Genomic DNA, 20,433 nt, shown 5'->3' with positions numbered 1-20,433 from the left:
CAATAAACATCTGTATAATGAATAAATTAGTGGCCATTCCAACTTAAAAAAATATAGAAAGTGCCCAAATGCGAAGAACTGTTGGGTGTTCAGGAAAATTAGTCAGAATGGAAACAGATTTCTTTCAACTTATGGTAGTGAGGTGTGCATGTGATGTTTGGGAGCTCAGTAGTGCATTAGTATCGTGTTCCTGAGAGAAATTCTGTTTGCCTTATTGCCGGAAGCTACTTCCAGCATGTCATAAATGCAAGAAGTTCCATCAACCTTTTGGTGAAATTTCTTGCATTTATGACATGCTGGAATTAGCTGGAACTTGGGGATTCAACAGGGCTGAATACATATTACCTGCTGCTGGAATGACTAAGGGCATTTCCCCACACCTAAAGATTTGCATATATTATTGCCTGTTGCCAGACAGCTGAGGGCATTTTAATCTACATATTATTGCCTCCTGCTGGCCAAACACCTGAACAGCCGAAGGCAGTTCCCCCAAAAACAATGCCTACTGTGTACTAAACCTTAACCTTTGATATGAGTATCTGCTTTGCCTTAGGACAATTTGTGTTAATAAAGAGCAAGGGGTCCAGAGATTCAGAGAACTTGGTTCCTACAGCTAAGCTCCTCTGGCTTCCCCCATGGATTACAAATTTATATTATATTTCTAGTCTCTTCATTAATTTATGCCACCGCACCTTCTCCAGATTCCTGAACCTTTCCAGATGCCAAGAAACACCCACCGGCATTACCTTATGACAGTGAGTGAATGAAACCATGTACAGTCTGAGAAAGAGGATCAGGATTAATAAAAGGCTTCTGGGTGGAATTTCTACCCTTTTGTAGCCAATTCCCAGTTTGGAATTTTGATGGAAATGATGAATGAAGAGTAAGGAAAGGATTTGTTTTAGCAGGCAGTATTTTGGTTTCCCTAACCAATTTAGACTGCTTAGTTATCTATAATAATGAAAGTGTTATATGCTAATTAGACCGGACAACCTTCCTGATGAAGCCGCAGCGGCGGGGGGCTGAGCCCCTTGCCCAAATTTCGTGCATCTGGCCTCTAGTTATGAATAAAAGCAAATCATCCCTGGGGTCTTTTTTTTTTCTTTTTGGCTAATTAGGAGATTATTTCACCCAGAGAAAATAAGTTGTAGTCTTTCCCTGGCTATCCATGCTGTCCTGTACCAACACAAAAGCTTTTAGAAGTTCCTGATACCACAGTAGCAATTAATGTATTCGCCTGTGTTTTCTTGAAAGATTATTTGCCTTGATATTGTAAAGCTTTATAATTTCACAAATATTCCAGTTAAAAAATAAAATCAGAGCTCTTTGAACAGTGGTGTGTGCACTGTGTAGTTTTTTTCATGGAATTTTTTTTTTCTTAGGTTGTACATGCAGCTTTAGCTTCTGGGAATTCTCGCTTCTGTTTTTTTTTTTTTTTTTTTTTTTTTTTGCCAGGAGTTTGGGGATAAGCTTAGTTTATTCTGGGTCAGTTACATTTTGAAAACTAGGGCAAGATAAACCCAGGGTCATTTAGAGTCCTGTTAAAGTAGGTTAACAAAGATCTCATTCATTCCTTATAGAAATCAGAATCCTTTTTAATTAGCCCCTTGGGAGATACGAGATTTTTCTCAGCTTTTGTGTATGCATGTGTGTTGGGAGGGGGTGTAATTGTTCAGAGCTTGAAGTAGTATATTAGGAAAAATAAAACTCAAAATAACTTCCCCTTAAAAGGGGAAAAAAGTCAATATAATAGATTAATTTATACACATTTGGTGGGTTTAGTGTGTGATATACTAGTACATTCTAAATATAAATGTGCTGCTTCAAGAGATTACTTTCCTCATCCGATTTCAACATCAAGGGATTACAGTTTCTCTGAATGGCTTCGGTTTTCTAAAACATTCAGGGAAATTTTAGTAAAAGATAAACTGCATTTGTTGTTCTTAATATAATATGAGAACTGAAGTTTATTATCACCAGGTATTTTAAAGTCATTTAGAAGTGGTACGTAAAAGAACATGAATGATTTATCAGAGATGAAATGTTCCAAGTTCTAAATGTGTGCATCATTGTTGGAGAGACCCGGGATTCTGGGTGACGATCTCTCCTGTCACTGATGGTCTGTGCAGGGATGCATGTTGACTGAGCACAGGCAGCAAACGGCCGAAGAGGAGCCACACACACTTCTCCTCTAGGGTGGAGCTGTGCTCCCTGGTCACGTCTGGGTCTTCTCAGTCCTTCCTGCAGAGGGGACCACCAATGACAGCCGCAGCGACAGGTCACAAGAGGAAGGGTACCTGGCTCAAACACAGAACAGAAAGCCCTTCTCAAGCACAAGAAACGTTTAGGATCTTTCCAGAACATTGACACTGTTGGCTTTGTCTTCAGTTAAGTGGGAACCCGCTCTGCTGTGTGTCTCTGTCTGAATGTTCGTGGCACAACTTCCCAGGGGTCTGATATCTTCAAAACAAAATATTTCCATCTCATACTGCTCATCACAGAGTTTGGTTTGTATGAGTACAGGCCACGGGTTCACTCAGGCAGCATGTGTTTCTGCGGCCCTACCTGTATCCAGCATGATTTTAGATTAAGAGGATACTGAGGCTAGCAACTCCGGTAAGCTTCTTCTATCCATGGTGCTTGCATTTAAGTTAAAGAGACAAAGAATAAATTATAAAAAAAAAAATTTCAGCACATGGTAAGCTATAGAGAGGGTTAAAATGGATTTATGTGGTAGTGTCTGTAGATTGGGTGGTCAGAGATGGCCTCTCAGAGGAGCAACATTTAAGGAGCCTTTGAGTAACACAAAGGAGCTGCCTTGCAAAGACCAAGAGAAGAGCATTCCAGGCGGAGGTAATAGCTCAAGGCAGAGCTCAAAGGTAGAAACAAACTTGGTGAATTCATGAAACAAAGGAAGCCTGGTGGCTGGATTGCGGTGGGCAAGGGGGGGCATGAGCTGGGCGAGGCAAGGCAGGGCTGGGTCAGGCAGGGATTCGTTAGCTCTAAGCTAAGGTGTGTGGATGGGAACCACTGGCAGATATTAATCAGAGGAATAACATGATTTGATTTATGTTTTCCAAAAGATCACTCTGGTTGCTGGGTGGTGAGGGAATTATCTGGGAGCAAGAGTGAAGTCAGAAAGCCAGGTAGAAGGCATTTATTATAGTCTAGGTTTGATATTATGGTGGTTTGGACCAGTATGGTAGCAATGGGATAAGAACTATGGATTAAAAAAAAAAAAAAGATATTTGTGAACACTGGGGATGTTCACAAATCAAGAATAATTTCTAAATTTTGCCTTGAGTAACTGAGTAGTTGAGCAAAGAAGACTGGTGGATGAAAAAGTTTGGGGGAAATCAGGAGTTTATATTGCCATGATTGATGTGAAATGCTTATTTGTTAATCTGAATGGAGATGTCAGGTATACAGTTGGATGTCAGGATCCAGAGTTCTAGGAAGAGGTATAGATTGGGGATTCATCAGCGCATGGCTGGTATGTTTACATTTAAGGCCATGGACTGGATGAGATCACCTATAGAGTGTGCACTTTTGGGGTCTTTCTGTGTGTAGAGGTCAAGCATAAAATGAGGAACAAGCAGAGGACATTGAGGAGTAGTCGGGGACAAAGAAGGAAAACCAGATGAGTAGGATGGCATGGGAACCTCTTGATGAAAGTGTTTGAAGAAGGTGGTATGGTCAACTGTGTTGAATAGAAAGAAGTGATCAATGGATTGGGCTCATAGAGTTAGCTGGTGGCCCTGATAAGGTTAGCCAGACTCCGGTAGTAGAGATAGTGGCCTAAGTGGATGGGTTGAGGAGAGAATGGGAGGTGAGGAAGTGGAGACACTGGCTCAATCAATGCTTTTAAGAAATATACAGACTAATATAATATCATACAATGTGTGCTTCAGGAGAGAGGAGACATGGCACTATAGAAGATCAGAGTAGGGGTACCTAACCCAGACTTGGAGGTCAGGGAAGGCTTCCAAGAGGAAGTGATTTCTAAGCTAAGACCTAAAGTACGTTAGCATATGAGCAGGATGAGGCTGGAAGAGTGCTCTAGGTAGTGGTAATAGAATAGTTCAGATGAAGCTGAACAAGTTGAACATGGCATATTCAAGGAAATGGATGGCCAGTGGGACTGAGGATTAGAGTTTGAAGAATGTTAAGAGATGAGGCTGTAAAGGGTCATGCAAATACAGGAGTAGGCAAAAGTAGGTTTACACTACTGATAGGCGAATCTGTTTATTCTTGTATTACTATTTATTAAGTATTGTATTATTTATTTGTATTATAACTGTAAACCTACTTTTGCCCACACCTGCATATAGGGGTTTGAAATTTTTCCTAAGGCCAAGGAGAAGCAATTGAAGGATTCTGAATAGAGCCATATTCAGAACTGGTTTTAGAAGTCACACAGGCTGCTGTTTGGGGTGTGGCCTTATGGGAGTGAGTGTGAAGACAGAAAGACTAAAGTCTGTTACAGTGGTTCATCTAAGAGATAATGGTGCCAGTGGGAATGGAGAGAAATGGGTATTGAGCGATATCTAAAAGGTACAATTTTCAGGACTTTAAAAAATTTTTGTTTTAGTTTATTTTCAGCTTTATTGACGTAGTTATCAGAGCTTTTTGATTGAATGGGCTTGGCATAGTGAGGGAGAGGGAATCATCAAGGATGACTCACTCAGGTTTGTTCTTGAGCAAATGTGTGGATGATGGAACCATTCACTGAAAATAAATGCAAATGCAAGAGAACAACTTTGGTTGGGAAAGAGCTGGCTAGAGATGATGACTCAGTTCTGGAAATGTTGAATTTGCAGTGCTATGGAATAACTAAGTGGAGATACCCTGAAGATAATGGGATATATGGACGTGAAGCCAGGGAGAAACTATCACCTGGGCTGAAGGTAAAGATTTGGAAGTCATTAAAATATGAATGGTAATTTATTCCCTTGGAGTAGATGAAAATACCTGGAAAAAGAGAAGAAGAGCCTTGGTAGAACATTATAGAGACAGAAAAAACAAAAACAGGTCATAACAGAGCCCGACGAGGGGTGTGCAGACAAACAGGAAGAAGACCAGGGGAGTGCGGTGTCATGGAACCCGAAGAAGGACAGCGTGGTGAACAGTCTTAGAAGGTTTAAGATATCCAGTGAGTCCTGAGAAGTACCCATGGGGTTTACAATGGGAATATTATAGGTGGCCTGGGTGATTATTAAGTAGAGCGGCTAGGGTGGAAGTCAAGCTTTTAGTGGGTTGAGAAGTGAGTGGTAGGTAAGGAAGTAAGGACAGCCAGTGTAGACAATTGTTTTAAGAAGTTTGGGTTTGAAGGGGAGGAGAGAGATAGGGTGCCTGCTGGAGGGGCCATGGATCTGACATTTCAGCTGTTGTTGTTTTTTTTTTTTGTTTTGTTTTGTTTTTATTTCAGAGAGGAAGGGAGTGGGAGGGCGAAATAGAAACATTAATGATGAGAGAGAATCATTGATTAGCTGTCTCCTGCATGCCCCCTACTGGGGATTGAGCCCGCAACCAGGCATGTGCCCTTGACTGGCATCGAACCTGGGACCCTTCAGTCCGCAGGCTGGTGCTCTATCCACTGAGCCAAAGCAGCTCAGTTGTTTTTTTAGTTGAAATAAGAACAACATAGATTTTGGTATTAGGCACATCTGGATTTGAATTTCTCCTCTGCCAGATGTGAGATCTGGAGTACAGTGGTTGGGACATAGTAGGCTTTCAATAAATGTTCATTGAGAGAGTCAACAAAACTCATTCATCTTCACTCATTCATCTTCAGGGAGCTACAACTTTCTTATTTATAAAATGCTCACCTGACTACTTCATTGAGAGGCTTTAATGAAATAAAACCTTTATTTTTTTACCCTTGAGTTCCCATTTACTCCTGGACTAGTCTTGTTTCAGTAAGCTTCTGAGCCCCTCTAAGTGTGTCTAAGGATACCCACATGTAATAGATGTATATTGAGTTACATTATATTAATATTTTAGTTCATTATTTCATCACTATTTTTGTCAGGCCCTTCCTGTTCCCTTATGTTGTCTCAAGAAGAAGTCACACACATACATCAGCCCAATAACTTTAAAGAGGTGAACCCCCGAATCAGAATCTCTGGGAGTTGGGACCCAGAACACTGCATTGAATGCCCCTGAGAACTTTGCTGGCGTGCAGAGTAAGAGTCCTAGATTTGTAATCACAGCCCAGTTCTCTTCAGTGTGTCCAGTAGCTTTGCATTCAGAAGTCAGAGATGCTTGGACTGCTGCCCAGTGGAAGGTGTTCAAACTTATACGTCTTGATTTTCGAAAGACAGGCACTCACAGTTCTATGTGGTAGAGAAAAGGTATGAAGAAGTAATAATTATGTGTTAAAAGAAATGTAGTTAGTTTAGTTTATGCATTCCACAACTATTTATTGAGCAACTCTGATGAGTCAGAAGAGGGTAAGAAAGGAGAAACACATAACACCCTATATTCTAGGCATTTTATCTGTATTGTGAGCTCATTTTCATGTGCTAGAAATACAAGATTTGCTTACTCAGAGCCAGGAGCTATGTCGGCCAGTGAGGTTGGAAACAAAAGCCTCAGTGTGAAAATCTCAGGTGTTCGCACGAGGGTGTGGTGCACTCATGTGGCAACACGAAGAGGCGGGATTCACAGGCTAAGGCCCAAAGTGGAAATCATTTGGTGTATGTTATATATTTTCCTAACAAATCAAGCACTCAAAGCTCTACATTGATTAGGGAAAAATAGCAACAAAGTCCCACACCCTCCCCTCCCAGCCATTTAACCATTCATTCAACAAATATTGTCTGAATTTGTACAACATGAAATGCACTGTGGTAGGTGCTGCAGGCAATATGAGGAACAAAATCAGACTTGGCTCTTATTCTCATGGAGCCTCTTGGCTAATGAGGAGACAGATTAAGCAAAGAATCTCACAGATATTAGTTAATATATATTTTTTTGGGGGGGCGGTAAGAGCTTTGTTGATATAATTCGAGATGTAATTTACAAACCATACAACTCATCCATTTAAAGTGTAGAATTCAGTAGTTTGTAGTATATTCACAGAGTTGTGCAACCATCACATTTAATTGTGGGACATTTTTATCACACCCTAAAGAAAGCCCATACACTTTATTTATTTATTTATTTATTTATTTATTTATTTATTTATTTATTTTAAATATATTTTATTGATTTTTTACAGAGAGGAAGGGAAAGGGATAGAGAGTTAGAAACATCGATGAGAGAGAAACATCGATCAGCTGCCTCCTGCACACCCCCTACTGGGGATGTGCCCACAACCAAGGTACATGTCCTTGACCGGAATCGAACCTGGGACCCTTCAGTCTGCAGGCTGACGCTCTATCCACTGAGCCAAACCGGTTAGGGCAAGCCCATGCACTTTAGCAGTCATTCTTAAACCTCCCACCTTCCCAGCGCTTGGCAAACACTGGTCTACTTACTGTCTCTCTAGATTTGCCAATTCTGGACATTTCATACAAATGGAATCATATAATATGTGGTATTTTGTGACTGGCTTCTTTCATGTAGCATAATGTTTTTGAAGTTCATCCATGTTGTAGCTGGTATTTGTTTGTGTAGATTAATCTTAGTTCATGCCTGGGATTTCAAACTTTTTCTGTGAATGGCCAGGTAATAAATATTCTAGTTTTTGAGGTCTATATGGTATCTGTCAAAACTACTCAACTTTGCTAATTTAGCATGAAAGTAGCTACAGACAGCATATAAACAAATAAATGTCTCTGTGTTTCAACAAAACTTTATTTACAAAAATAGGCAGTAGTCCAGAATAGCCTTCGGGTTAGTTTGTTGACCTCTGATCCACTTCAGTATAAGTAGTTAATTCTTCTGAGAGCTCTTATTATCCCCATTTTACAGATAAGACTGAGGCACATAGCTAGTAAGTGGTTGATATAGGATCAAACCCAGATAGTCTAGCTCTAGACCCAGTGCCGTTAACCTTGCCAGTGATTACAAGTTGAGGCAAGTCCAAAATACGGGGCGGAAATCCATGATTCTATGAAAGCAAATAATGAAGACACATTGACTTAGGTTTGCTTCAGGATGCAACATGAACTGAGACCTAAGCAAAAGGAGAAGTTAACTAGGTGAAGGGAGGGTAGGAGGGGTGGTGCAAATGGTTGTGGCTGAGGAAACATAGCTTGTAAAGGCCTTGAGAGAAGATAGAGTGACCGGAGTTGAGGGCTCCAGGGAGAGAGGTGAGATGCTCTTGTGTGGACCGTGCAAGACCTAAAGGTTGTTAGAGATTTTGCTCTTGATCCAGAGCAGAGAGAACCATGAAGGGGTGGGAAGAATAATATGTTTATATTTATTGGCTGAAGTAGAAAACAGATTGAAGGGGGTGGAGTAGACCTAGTTGGCCATGAAAGTGGCCCAGGACAGAGCGGATGGTGGGTTGGGCAGGAGGGCTGGGGGAGCAGAGAGGTGTAGAGAAGGAAGTGGGTATTAGAGCGTTGTGGAGGCAAGTTTGGCAGGATTTGGTGCTAGGCTGTACTTGGGGATGATAAATGATGGTGGTGTCTAATCCTTGAGATGGAACCACGAGAGAGGAAGGTTTAGTGAGTGGTAGGGAAGTGATTTTAGCCCTGGAACGCTGAGTTTGGCAATAGGGATTCTCTGGGGGAAATATGTAAAATAAAAGGATTTGGAGGTTGCATACTGTGTTTTTCAAATTATGTTAGCTAGGACTTACCTTCTAAAATCACTTTCCTGGTTCAGTAAACTGGATCTTAGTCTTGGTATTACAGTATTTATTTTTCTTTCTTGTTTGCTCAGGGTTGGCTGCAAAAAAATTGTATCGTAAATTGTCCCCCTGCTTTCTCAGTTAGTTAATAGTCTCATGTAGTTAAATAACAGGCATTTTCCTGTTTATTCTTCAAATATTTTAGGCTTCTGTGTGTGTGTGTGTGTGTGTGTGTGTGTGTGCGCGCGCGCGCGCGCCTGTATGATTTTATTCCCTTATTTTGTTTTTTCATTTATTTCTGATCATCTCCATGAGAAACAATAGAAGAGGTGGCCTTTTTACTTTTAGTTCCCTTTCTTCTTCAGCTTCTTTGGGATGGCGATTGGAGCACATACCTAAAATGTGTAGCATTATCCTCTGAATTTAGTTATCCTTACCATTGTCTGTCCCAGCTAACAATGGGCTGGCAGTAGTGTTTTAGGGAATGGCAACAGGGTCTCATTAGTATGTACTCTTTTATTCAAGAAATTTTATTAGTTAAAGAAAGAAATTGCCCAGGAGTTGTTTAAACAAGGATTAGGGTAAGGCATGGGCCGAGTAACTGTTGCCAATACATTCTTCACCATACAATAACAAGTCAGTTTGATCCTCCACACTTTTAAAATTTACTAAGTATTTGAATCAGCACCTATTTATGTCATATTTCTTCTGTACTTGTTATTGTGTTAAGCGGAAGCAAAAACGCCAAAACATAAATGTTTAAGGTTCATACACTGAGTAGGAGAGAAACCACATGCAGGTATGTGACTACAGTACATGAGCGGCAAGTGGTAATTACCATAAGATAGAAACCAAGTGTTGTGCTATACACATAGCTGCCGTTTAATAAAAACACAGATAGAATAACAGTAAACATACTATTTTTACAACTTACCCTTTTCCACTTAATATATTCACATCAGTGCATATATATCTACTTTGTTCTTTTTACTGGCTAGAGTTTTTAATTCTTAACATGCTTAATCTAGAAGGATGCACAGGAAACAATTAATGTCTCTATGGGAAGAAAAGAGAGGCATGGGGAAGGTTAAGATTAACTTTTAATTTCTCTGACTGTTTGAAAAAATGTTTTATGAGCATTATGTATTACTTTCTAATAATAATCCTATATAATAAAGACATAATATGCAAATTGACCCTCACTCTCTCATGCCATCACAAGATGGCTGCATCCACAGTGGAGGCAGGGTTCCCATAACACAAGATGGCTGCGCCCACAGCGGAGGCGGGGTTCTCGTAATGAGCAATCAGCAGGGACCTGAGGCTGCATGGTGCCGGGCTGGGGCGGGGGACCTCAGGCTGTGCCCCCCGCCCGGTAGGGATTGATGGGGGACCTCAAGCTGTGCCCTCCCACCCGGCGGGGCTTGACGGGGGACCTGAGGCCGTGCCCCACGCCCCGGCACTGGGCCAGGGGACCTGAGGCTGCACCCCCAGCCCAGCGGGGCTTGACGGGGGACCTCAGGCCATGGCCCTGCCCTGGGCTGGGGGACCTGGGACCATGCCCAGCGCCCCGGTGCCAGGCTGGGGGACCTCAGGCCACGCCCCCACCCTGATGCCAGGCCTGGGGACCTGAGGCTGTGCCCCCCGCCCGGCGGGGCTTGATGGGGGTGGGGCCAGCCAGGTCTGGATCTTGCCCAGTGGGGGTGGGGCTGGCCGGGTCTGGGTCTTGCGCGATTTTGAGGTGCACGCAGGTGGGTGGGGACTTGACTCTGGGTCCCACAGCATGCCCCAGACTCTGACAGGAGGAGTATTTTCATATACATTTTACTTTCATCTCTGATACTTCTATTATAGAGAAAAGGCAAATAGCAATATTAAAATATTTCCTCTAATTAATTCCCTTTTAATGTGCACTAATTTCGTGCACCAGGCCACTAGTCTATATATATATAAAAGCCTAAGCGACCGTTAGGACCGGTTGCTATGATGACGCACTGACCACCACAGGGCAGATGCTCAATGCAGGAGCTGCCCTCTGGTGGTCAGTGCTCTCCCACAGCCAACCTCCCATGGCCAGCAACCTCCTGCGGTCCCTCCCCTGGCTGGCTGGCCCTGATTGGCCCCAATCAGCCCGATCCCCAGCCAGGTTAAGGGGACCCCACCCGTGGGCCTCTAGTAATAGATAAAAATCCAGCAAAGTATTGTGGTGCGCCGGAGCCAGAAGAGATTATTTCTACTTCACTTGAAAGGGGACATTTGAACAGGGTATGTCTTATTTTAACAAATGTTGATTGAAGGCCCACCAGGTGCATTGTGCTGGGGTTTATGTAAATGCAGAGGGAAATGGGAGGATTGGCCATTCCAGAGGCTTCGTAACACGGCAATGCAGAAAAAAGGGAAGCTTACTTGGGGCATTGTAGTGTAACTGATGGTAGGGTTCTTGGATTCCCCAAAATAGAAATCAAGAAGAAACCCCAGAGACATTTCCAGACAGATTTTATTAAGCTCATGCTAGAGCACCAGGGAGGCAGCACAGAGGAAAGGAAGGTCCTGAACTGGCTCGGGGCAGGCTCTGCTTGACTGCTTTTATAAGTTGGAGACAAAGCGGGCTTGGGTGAAAAGGCTGGTTTATTAAAAGGTGGGCTTGCAGAATTTTCCACTTTAGGGTCTGGGTGACTTCCTGTGGATGAAAAGGGACCACATGCTCAACCTGACAAGCTCAGGGAGGCCTGCGTGGTGGCCTTACAAACTCAGAGACCTAAAATAAACACAAAGAATAGCCTGAAATTAACACTTTTTAACTAAAAGCAGTTTATGGTGGATAGTCATGTCCTAGGCCGGTATCTTCCCTGACAAAGATCAATCTTTATCTTAACTGAGCCTGTCTATTGCCTTTTTACATCTACGTTAACCTATCTTTGGAATGTCAAAGTAATATTCTTTTTACTGGACCCCTCAAAGCACAGGCACCACTCTACGGAGACCACAAACCCTGAAGTGTTATTGAGTTAATTGTGGGTTATTAGCCTACTAGAGGCCTGGTGTATGAAATTTGTGCAGGGGCTGGGACCCCTCGGGGGATGTCCAACTCCCTGGGATGGGGCCTAAACCAGCAGTGGGACATCCCTCTCGCAATCCAGGACTGCTGGCTCCTAACTGCTCACCTGACTGCCTGCCTGATTGCCCTTAATCACTCTGCCTGCCTGCCTGATCGCCCCTAACTGCCTCTGCCTCGGTCCCACCACTGTGGCTTTGTCTGGAAGACATCCAGTCTATCCAGTCTAATTAGCACATTACCCTTTTATTAGTATAGACATTGACTTATATAAAAGAAGTATGTATGTCTATCATTTTACTTTCTTATCCAACCCCAGAGGTTTCCACTTTCTCCTGCCTCCCTAATCTATCACCAATGGATTTCATAAATCCCACTTACATCTCCTCTTTTTATTGTAATGTTAAAGTAAGGTGCAAAACTGCCATTCCCTGAAGCATTATCTCAATCTGTTGAGATTTTGCTTCCCAGCAGTTGTCGACAGGTGGCTCAAATAAACTGACAAAAATTCTTCACAGGTTAGAATGTTTCTTAAGTTGATATTCCTTTCCCAGCTGTGTGGCCTGGTGACTATGTTCATGCCTGGCTGGGAGGGGGCGGGGCGGCGGGAGAGAAGATGGCAGACTCACCCTGGGAAGGTCAGTAGTTTAAGAAGGCAGTTAGAAGGGAGATAAACTCAGCTACCTCTGCGTTTTGAGCAGAGGGGTGGTGACATTTTTGCGGTCCAGTGTTGCTAAGTTTATCTGGTGTCCTTGGGGCCCTGGGCCCAGGTCCCTCTGCTGTCTCAGGAGGTATTCTAGTTTGGCTAGAGAAATATGATGTGGATAGGAGTAGAGAAGTCATGGGAGATGAGTCAGAAAAAAGTAGGTTGGAGTCAAATTACAAATGACCTAGAATGTTAGGCTAAGAATTAATAACTTATTCAATAAGAATTAGGAAGTGATCACAGACTTTAATGAGAGTGAAAGGTCAAAGGCATAAATCTGGGCCAAGGGCAGTAAACCTGTTATCAATAACCCAAAAATAGAAAGGGAAGAAGAGAAATTCCTGGAGAGAAGGAGGTTGTAAAGCTTCTTGAGGGACCCTATGCCGTAGAGAACATTCTGGGAGAAGCCGCATCATAATAACACATTGTTCCGTGTTTAAGTGACAACGTCAACTAGTGATTCTCATGCCTGGGTAACTGCTTGTGAACTCTTACTGTCCGGGAGGACGACTGGTGTCAACATTTCAGATGTGCTGCTGTGAAACTGGACCTTTCTGAGACCCAGTAGCCATGGTAGTTTTATAATGAGCTTTCTAATGAACTTAAAATTCATACTCTTTAATGACACTTAACTCAGTGTTTTCATTTAAGTTCCCTTTCAGCTAACAATAGGAGTTGCCAGCTCACAAAAGGCAGATTGAATAAGAACAGAGTCAGGGATTAACTATTTTTATGGTAATGGCACGTAGAGAAAATCTTTGCCTTCCATGCCTCATTTCTCAAATTCAGTCAGATATTTTCTAAGAATGATTATGAAGGATACTTATATAGGCCCAAGTAAAATTCACTGAGTATATTTTCCTATATTATATGTATTTTACATTTGTCTAAAAATGAGGATATAGAATATCTCATTCTCTATTTCTTGGCATTTTAAGAAACTCATCATTATAATAGATTTTGTTATTTCCTCCCTCCCTCCCTCCCTCCCTCCCTCCCTCCCTCCCTTCCTTCCTTCCTTCCTTCCTGCCTTTTTCTGCCCCTAATAACTGCTGACTAAAAAGTTCTCTACTTTGCACGCCATTTTGAGAAGAGTTTTTTATTTTATTAGAAAGTGACCCTGGAAATTAAAAAATAAAATCCAACCATTGAAAAAAACACCTCTCTCACTTAAATTAAGATGCTTTAAAGTATGTGGCTCTCAACTATTTTTCCCCCCAATGGATCAGACTTTGAAAAAGAACAAAAGGTTACTTATCCTGCCATAGGGTGAGCTATTTGGCTGTGGTTCCTGCTGGATTAATACTGCTTTTCAGGGATAAGCTAGTATGAAAATGAGAGAAGTGCGTCAGGGGTAGATGAAGTGGCACATTCAGGGCCATTTAATTGAGCTGCTACAAAGGTGTTTAATTGTACCTGGGACATCTTTGTTTGCCATTAGCAAAGGGCCCTTGTTGAATTTGAAGGGTTCTTATTTCCGAGATGATGAGGTGTTAAGTTTGGACAATGAGTTAGTTAAAAGCCCCACGTTTCCTTTCTGAATCCTTTCCTGGAGGTTTCATTAGTGCGCTGTTTCCTTTGCTAACTGGAACGTAAGGGGTGGGGATTTGATCTGACTGCGCCTCTGAGTGTTTTTTCCCTTGTTTCTATTAGATTTTAATCAAATTAGGACAGGAATAACTTAAGGTTTCCATTGGAAAATTTTTTATTTATTTTATTATTTAAAAAAATATGTCTTTATTGATTTCAGAGAGGAAGGGAGAGGGAGAGAAAGATGGAAACATCAGTGATGAGAGAATCATTGATCAGCTGCCTCCTGCACGTCCCCCCACTGGGGATCAAGCTCACAACCCGGGCATGTGCCCTTGAGTGGAACTGAACCCGGGACCCTTCAGTCCACAGGCTGACACTTTATACACTGAGCCAAACTGGCTAGTGCTAACATTTTGAATTACAGGACAAAATTGTGGTATTTGTAATTCTTTTGTTAAGTGAAATTTATAGAACAGAAATAACTCTGAAAAGCCTAAACTATCCAGTTGGCTTGTCAGAACTGACTTCAGTCCAGCTAACCGTTACTGAGCAGCCTACAATGTATAAGTCACTGGGCTATAACTAATCTAAGTTGGTAATACAGATAAAATGAAATGGGTTAGAAAGAAAAAAAGAGATCCAATGAGGCAAAGTACAGTTTTAATATCTAATCAGTCACTGTGCTTACTAAACAATTGCAGACACCCTACAATTCCATTTACTCGGGTTCTCTTCTATCCTCAACCTGAAGTCTCATCGGATTAAAAAAAACCTTGAGAACTCAGATTAGTGTCCCACCCGCTATCTCGGTCTGTTACGACCATGTGAGTGTTAGATGGAGGTTTGTAAGGGAAAATGAAGTCTGATACGTTCAAATGGTTTCTGGGCTTCTTGCTTGGTAACTGCTGTTGTCCTTTTGAAACAGCTGAACAGGAAGACACTCAGAAGAGAACCTTCACCTGCTGGATAAACTCGCAGTTGGCAAAGGTGAGGGGAAAAAAGAGCAAATTCAGCTCTACGTTTATGTAAGTTACTTCTCCTACTCCGTCAGTTTGGGTCCCAAAAATGGCATTGGTGACATGTAAAAGGCTGAGGGACTGTGTTGAATGTCACCTTGATCTTGTTTTCACATGTGTGTTATTCTCTCCTAACACACGAAAAGGACCACTTTCGTTAAGAACATGGGAGAAGGTGCTATAAAAATATTTAAAGCAACAACAAAACTGTTATCAAATGAAATGAAAATAATTATGATTCATATAAATTGAGTGCTATGTGTTAGACACTGTCCTATGTTATTCAAATGTGCTGATGCTCCTTGACTTATGGGGTTCTGTCCCAACAAACCCATTATCAGTTGAAAATATTGTCTCAAAAATTAATACACACCTAACCTACCAAACATCATAGCCTGCCTGCCCCACTTTATTATCTATTTATTTATTTATTTCTCACATGAAGATATTGATTTTAGAGAGAGGAAGTAGGCGGGGGGAGGGAGAGAGAAAGGAACATTGATGTGAGAGAGAAATACTGATTATCTCCCTTACACAACCCGGCCAGTGATCAAACCCGCAACCTTGGTATGTGCCTTGACCAGGAATTGAACCCATCGCCTTTCAGTGTACGGGATGATGCTCCAAGCAACTGAGCCACACTGGCCAGGGCGCCTAGCCCACTTTAAATGTGCTTAGAATACTTACATTCACCTTCAGGTGGGCAGAATCATCTAACACAAGGAATGCACTGTGGAGTGTCAGTTGTTTACCTTCCTGATCGCATAGCTCAGTGGTCAGCAAACTCATTAGTCAAAAGAGCGTCAAACCCGGGCTCGCGAACCGCGGTTTGCCGACCACTGGCATAGCTGACTGGGAGCTGTGGCTCTCTGCCGCTGTCCAGCATCATGAGAGAGTTTCATACTGCATATGGCTAGTTGGGAAAAGATCAAAATTCTAAATCTGACATATGGTTTCTACTGAATGTGTCTCGCTTTTGCAGCACTTGTAAAGTCGAAAATCGAACTCGAACCATCATAAGTTGGGGACTATCTGTACTGACTACTCATTACATTTCAGTGATTTTCGCATCATCCCCAGGAGATAGTGTTATTCCAGTTTGCAGAGCAAGGAAGCGACGGTACAGAGAACTAAGGTCCCAGAGCTTAAAAGTGATGGTGCTGGGATATAGATTCCAGGCAGAGTGGACCCAGAGGCCTTGATCTTAATCACTGGGCTAGTCTGTCTCTCAGAGATGCCAAGTGCCTGGAATAGCCTACAAACAGAAATGAATGAGTCTCTTCTCACAGGCTGCCCGTCCCCACACAATGCTCCTAATTCTAAAAAGGGTAAATTCATAAACAGGTTACTCTGGAAATGTAATCTGCTTCCCAAGTAAGTGGGTCACTGTTGGCCGACTCTCAATGTCTTGAATGCCACCTCTACACACAGGTGTTAAGCTCTCAGTGAAAGCTGAAAGAGTGTTTGTGACTGGAAATTTGCCACGAGATAAACTCGAGTTCCCTGCTTTTCTTACCATGTTTTGATAGGGCACTTCGTGTGTTCCCTGTCATTCTGTTGATTAAGAAGAATATCACTACCGATCCCTAGCCTTTGCAAAGACACGATGTGTATTTATGAGATTCTTACAGGTACTGTGTTTTTGGACCAGTGTGTGAGATGATTTTTCTTGTGACCTCTTGCAGCACACTCCTCCCTCAGTTATATCAGACCTATTCACAGACATTCAGAAGGGGCATGTCCTCCTGGACCTCTTAGAAGTACTCTCAGGACAGCAGTTGGTAAGCTCTTAAAGTGACATTAAGGAACTTTTGTTGACTTTTAAAATAAAACATTTCTGAGTAATATATTTTGCTTGAATTTCATAGCCTCGGGATAAAGGATCTAATACATTCCAGTGTAGACTCAATATAGAACATGCCCTGACATTCCTAAAAAGCCGATCGGTGAGTATGAATTTCACTTGGAGACTCATTGGAGAGGTTAATACTGTAGAATATTTTCTCCTTTTCATCTGCCTTTTTTCTTTTCCAGATTAAGCTAATCAATATTCACGTTGCTGATATTATAGAGGGAAACCCATCCATTATTCTTGGCCTGATTTGGATAATAATACTGCACTTTCATGTAAGTAGTTCGACGATACGAAAATTATTTCTGTTCTAATCACCATGGTGTGAAATCAGTGTAATGCAATGAGAGTCATTTGCTGCCAGATTCAGTCCTGATCTTCCTCCAGAACTAGGACACCCTGGAAACCTTGCCAGGTGGAAAACAGATAGCAGCCCTTTAGCCATTTATGTTCTTTTTCAATTGAAAATCGAAAGCTGCGTTATCGATGAGATCAGCACCAGTCTGAATAGAACCTGTCATGGTAAATTATTGCTCATTATCCTTTATTTCCTTTGGTGGGAAAGAGAGTAGAAAGCTCCTGGAGTAAATGCTTGAAAACGAACCCACTAAACTTTGTAAAATCTCCCTCGTGTTGAAGACTCTTGTCCAGAATAATAATCCTGCAACATCCAGTTCTGTCGCAAGACTAACTCATCGATTTATTTCATTCTACAAATACTAGTATTTTTGAGCACCAACTATGTGCTAGTTTTTGTGCTGAGACACCAAGAAAATAACAGTGAATAAGACAGAGTCCTGGCTTTATGACACTTACTTTTTCAGGTTTGGGGCTCTGAATTAGTGCAGGTTTTCTGCAGCTATCTAGAAAGTTCCATGATTACTTTAAAAATAACTTTAAATTTTGTTGTGGGCAACAAATGCTTATTTTAGAAAATAACATGACTTGTATAACATTTAAAACATGTGAAATGAGACTAGCATTTCTGGATACCTACATTTGTAGTTATAGAATAATATGCATGAGGATGATGAAAAGTAAATTTAGGATTGTGGTTTTCTCCCTCTTGGAAATGAAATTGGAGAGGGGAAGTCAAAAGGCTTAAAGTGTAGCTGTGTTGTACTTCTTAAAAAAATGTGAGACAAATGTGATAAAATATTAAAATTTGATAATTCAGACAATTATATTATTTTTCATACTTTCCACCGTATTTGAAATATAATTTAAAATGTCAGTATAGATAATAAAAAGAAAATAAAGTATCTTTAATTCCACTACTCATAGATAACCTCTCTAAGTAATTTATTGTATCGTCTTCATGATATATGCAGCAATAATTAATATATATATTCATATATGTACAGGGTATGCCAAAAATGTATATATACTTTAACAGCTGATAGCTCAATTTTGAAAATGAAGTGTATTTTAATAAACACTGCCTTTATAATTACTCAAAGTGTGTGTATACATTTTTTGGGACACCCAACAAATCTTTAAAAAATAGGATCATACTCTTCATATTTTTCAACCTGTTCTAATTAACATCCTTCTGAACTTACATACTTCTTAATGGAAGCATGGTATTCTATTTTAAAGTACTGTATTTCATGAATGGGCAGTCAGAATGCTCATATTTTTGTGTGTGATTGTAAGTAATTCCAAAAAGACTACCCTTATGATAAAACTTTTGCATACAATCTTAATTATTTCCATGGGTCAAATTCCTAGAAGTGGAATTGCTGGGCAATAAGGTTTGCAAAACTAAAGCTTTAACTTCATATAAAGGGAAGTGTAACTGATTTCTCTTGCATACACTAGATCCTCTTTTGTGTGCGACTTATTTCACTTAACATCTTGGCTGTGAGATTCATGCTTTTGAAGCTTGTGCTGTTGATGGACATACCTTTTGTTGCCAGTTTTTAGCAGTTACGAATAAAGCTGCTAGGGACATGCTTGCATATGCCCTTTAGGGTACAAGCCCTCATTTCTGTTGCATACACTATTCCAGGAGTGGAGCCCTGGGCCCCAGGGGATGTGAACTTCAGCTGTAGTAGGTGCTGCCAAATACTTTTTCAGACTTGCCCTCATTTATACTGTCGCCATAATCCTAATACTTGGGATTAAAATTTTATTTTCGCTATGCTGTTGTGTGTAATGATTTATAGAGTGTTAAAATTTATTCTGGATACAAATCCTTGTTGGGTGTATATAAGCTGCAAATCTCTGACTCTGTGGCTTGCCTTTTTAATCTTTCAATGAATAGACATTCATAATTTCAATGTAGTTCAAATTTATCAACATTTTTCTTTTTTTGTGTGTGACTGGTGCTTTTTAAAATACATATATTTTTATTGATTTCAGAGAGGAAGGGAGAGGGAGAGACAGAAACATCAATGATGAGAGACAGAAACTGGGGATCGAGCCCACAACCCAGGCATGTGCCCTGACTGGGAATTGAATTGTGACCTCCTGGTTCCTAGGTCTACGCTCAACCACTGAGCCACACCAGCTGGGTGTGGCTGAAGGTTTTGCCTCAATGCTGCTAGCTTGTGCTCCTGTGTATGTTAACTATTATGATGTCTTCCTTAGATTGAGGAACTTGCCCAGACTCTTTCTTGCAATCCCAATCAACCTTCCCTGGACGATGTGAGTGTGGCTGAGTCATCTCCTACCTCAAGTCCTCCTGCGAAGAAATGCTCCAAAGCCCAAAAAAGGTGGCAGATGTCTGCAAAGAAAGCTCTTCTCTTGTGGGCTCAGGAGCAGTGTGCCACGTAAGTAGTTTGCTATGGCCTGAGGAGACAGCTGTACCCACCAACACAGAGTTGCTGACCTCTAGGTTTGAAACTGGGTGTAACACCACCGGAATGCTTCCCTCTCGTAACACCACCACTTCCTCTCATAGCGTGTCTTCCAAATGTGGAAGTCCGGGAGCTCAGCCACCCTGGTTTTGAAGACCAGAGGTGGTATTGTCTGGGTAACTTACCTCCACATGCATAGGTGGCCTCTTTGTGCAATTAAAGTGCTCTTTCAATATCCTTGTCTTTGGGCACAATTCCCTTGTGCATTGGGAAGGTGGACTTAGACTCAAAAAGTTTTGCCTCAGTAGGAGCTCTTTAAAAGTCAAGACTATATCTTAATTGATTGTGTTTCCTTAGAACTTAGCATAATGTGAGTTCATGGTAATGCTCCATAAATGTGTGCTGATTGGATGAATGAACAAATCCTATATAATAAAGAGGTAATATGCAAATTGACCATCACTCCAGCACACAAGATGGCCGCACCCATTTGGACACAAGATGGCCACCACAAGATGGCCGGCAGGGGAGGGCAGTTGGTGGGGACCAGGCCTAAAGGGGAGGGCAGTTGTGGGCGATCAGGCCAGCAGGGGAAGGCAGTTGGGAGGGACCAGGTCTGCAAGGGAGGGCAGTTGTGGGTGACCAGGCCTGCAGGGGAGGGCAGTTAGGGGCAACCAGGCTGGCAAGGGAGGGCAGTTAGGGGTGACTGGGCCAGCAGGGGAGGGCA

General features: G+C 41.8%; 1 protein-coding gene across 1 annotated transcript in view; it reads left to right on the top strand.

The window, feature by feature from the left end:
• SYNE2 (spectrin repeat containing nuclear envelope protein 2) overlaps positions 1–20,433 on the top strand; it is a 321,491-nt gene that overhangs the window by 64,755 nt on the left and 236,303 nt on the right. Inside the window, exons 3-7 of the mRNA XM_080686255.1 lie at positions 14,963–15,024; positions 16,739–16,834; positions 16,922–16,999; positions 17,088–17,180; positions 19,498–19,679. Coding sequence (XP_080542381.1) covers positions 14,963–15,024; positions 16,739–16,834; positions 16,922–16,999; positions 17,088–17,180; positions 19,498–19,679 — 511 coding nt within the window. The remainder of the gene's footprint in view (positions 1–14,962; positions 15,025–16,738; positions 16,835–16,921; positions 17,000–17,087; positions 17,181–19,497; positions 19,680–20,433) is intronic.

Source organism: Plecotus auritus (assembly GCF_963455305.1).
Source record: "Plecotus auritus genome assembly, chromosome: 1".
NCBI lineage: Eukaryota > Metazoa > Chordata > Mammalia > Chiroptera > Vespertilionidae > Plecotus > Plecotus auritus.
This window is presented reverse-complemented; position numbering and strand designations above follow the sequence as displayed.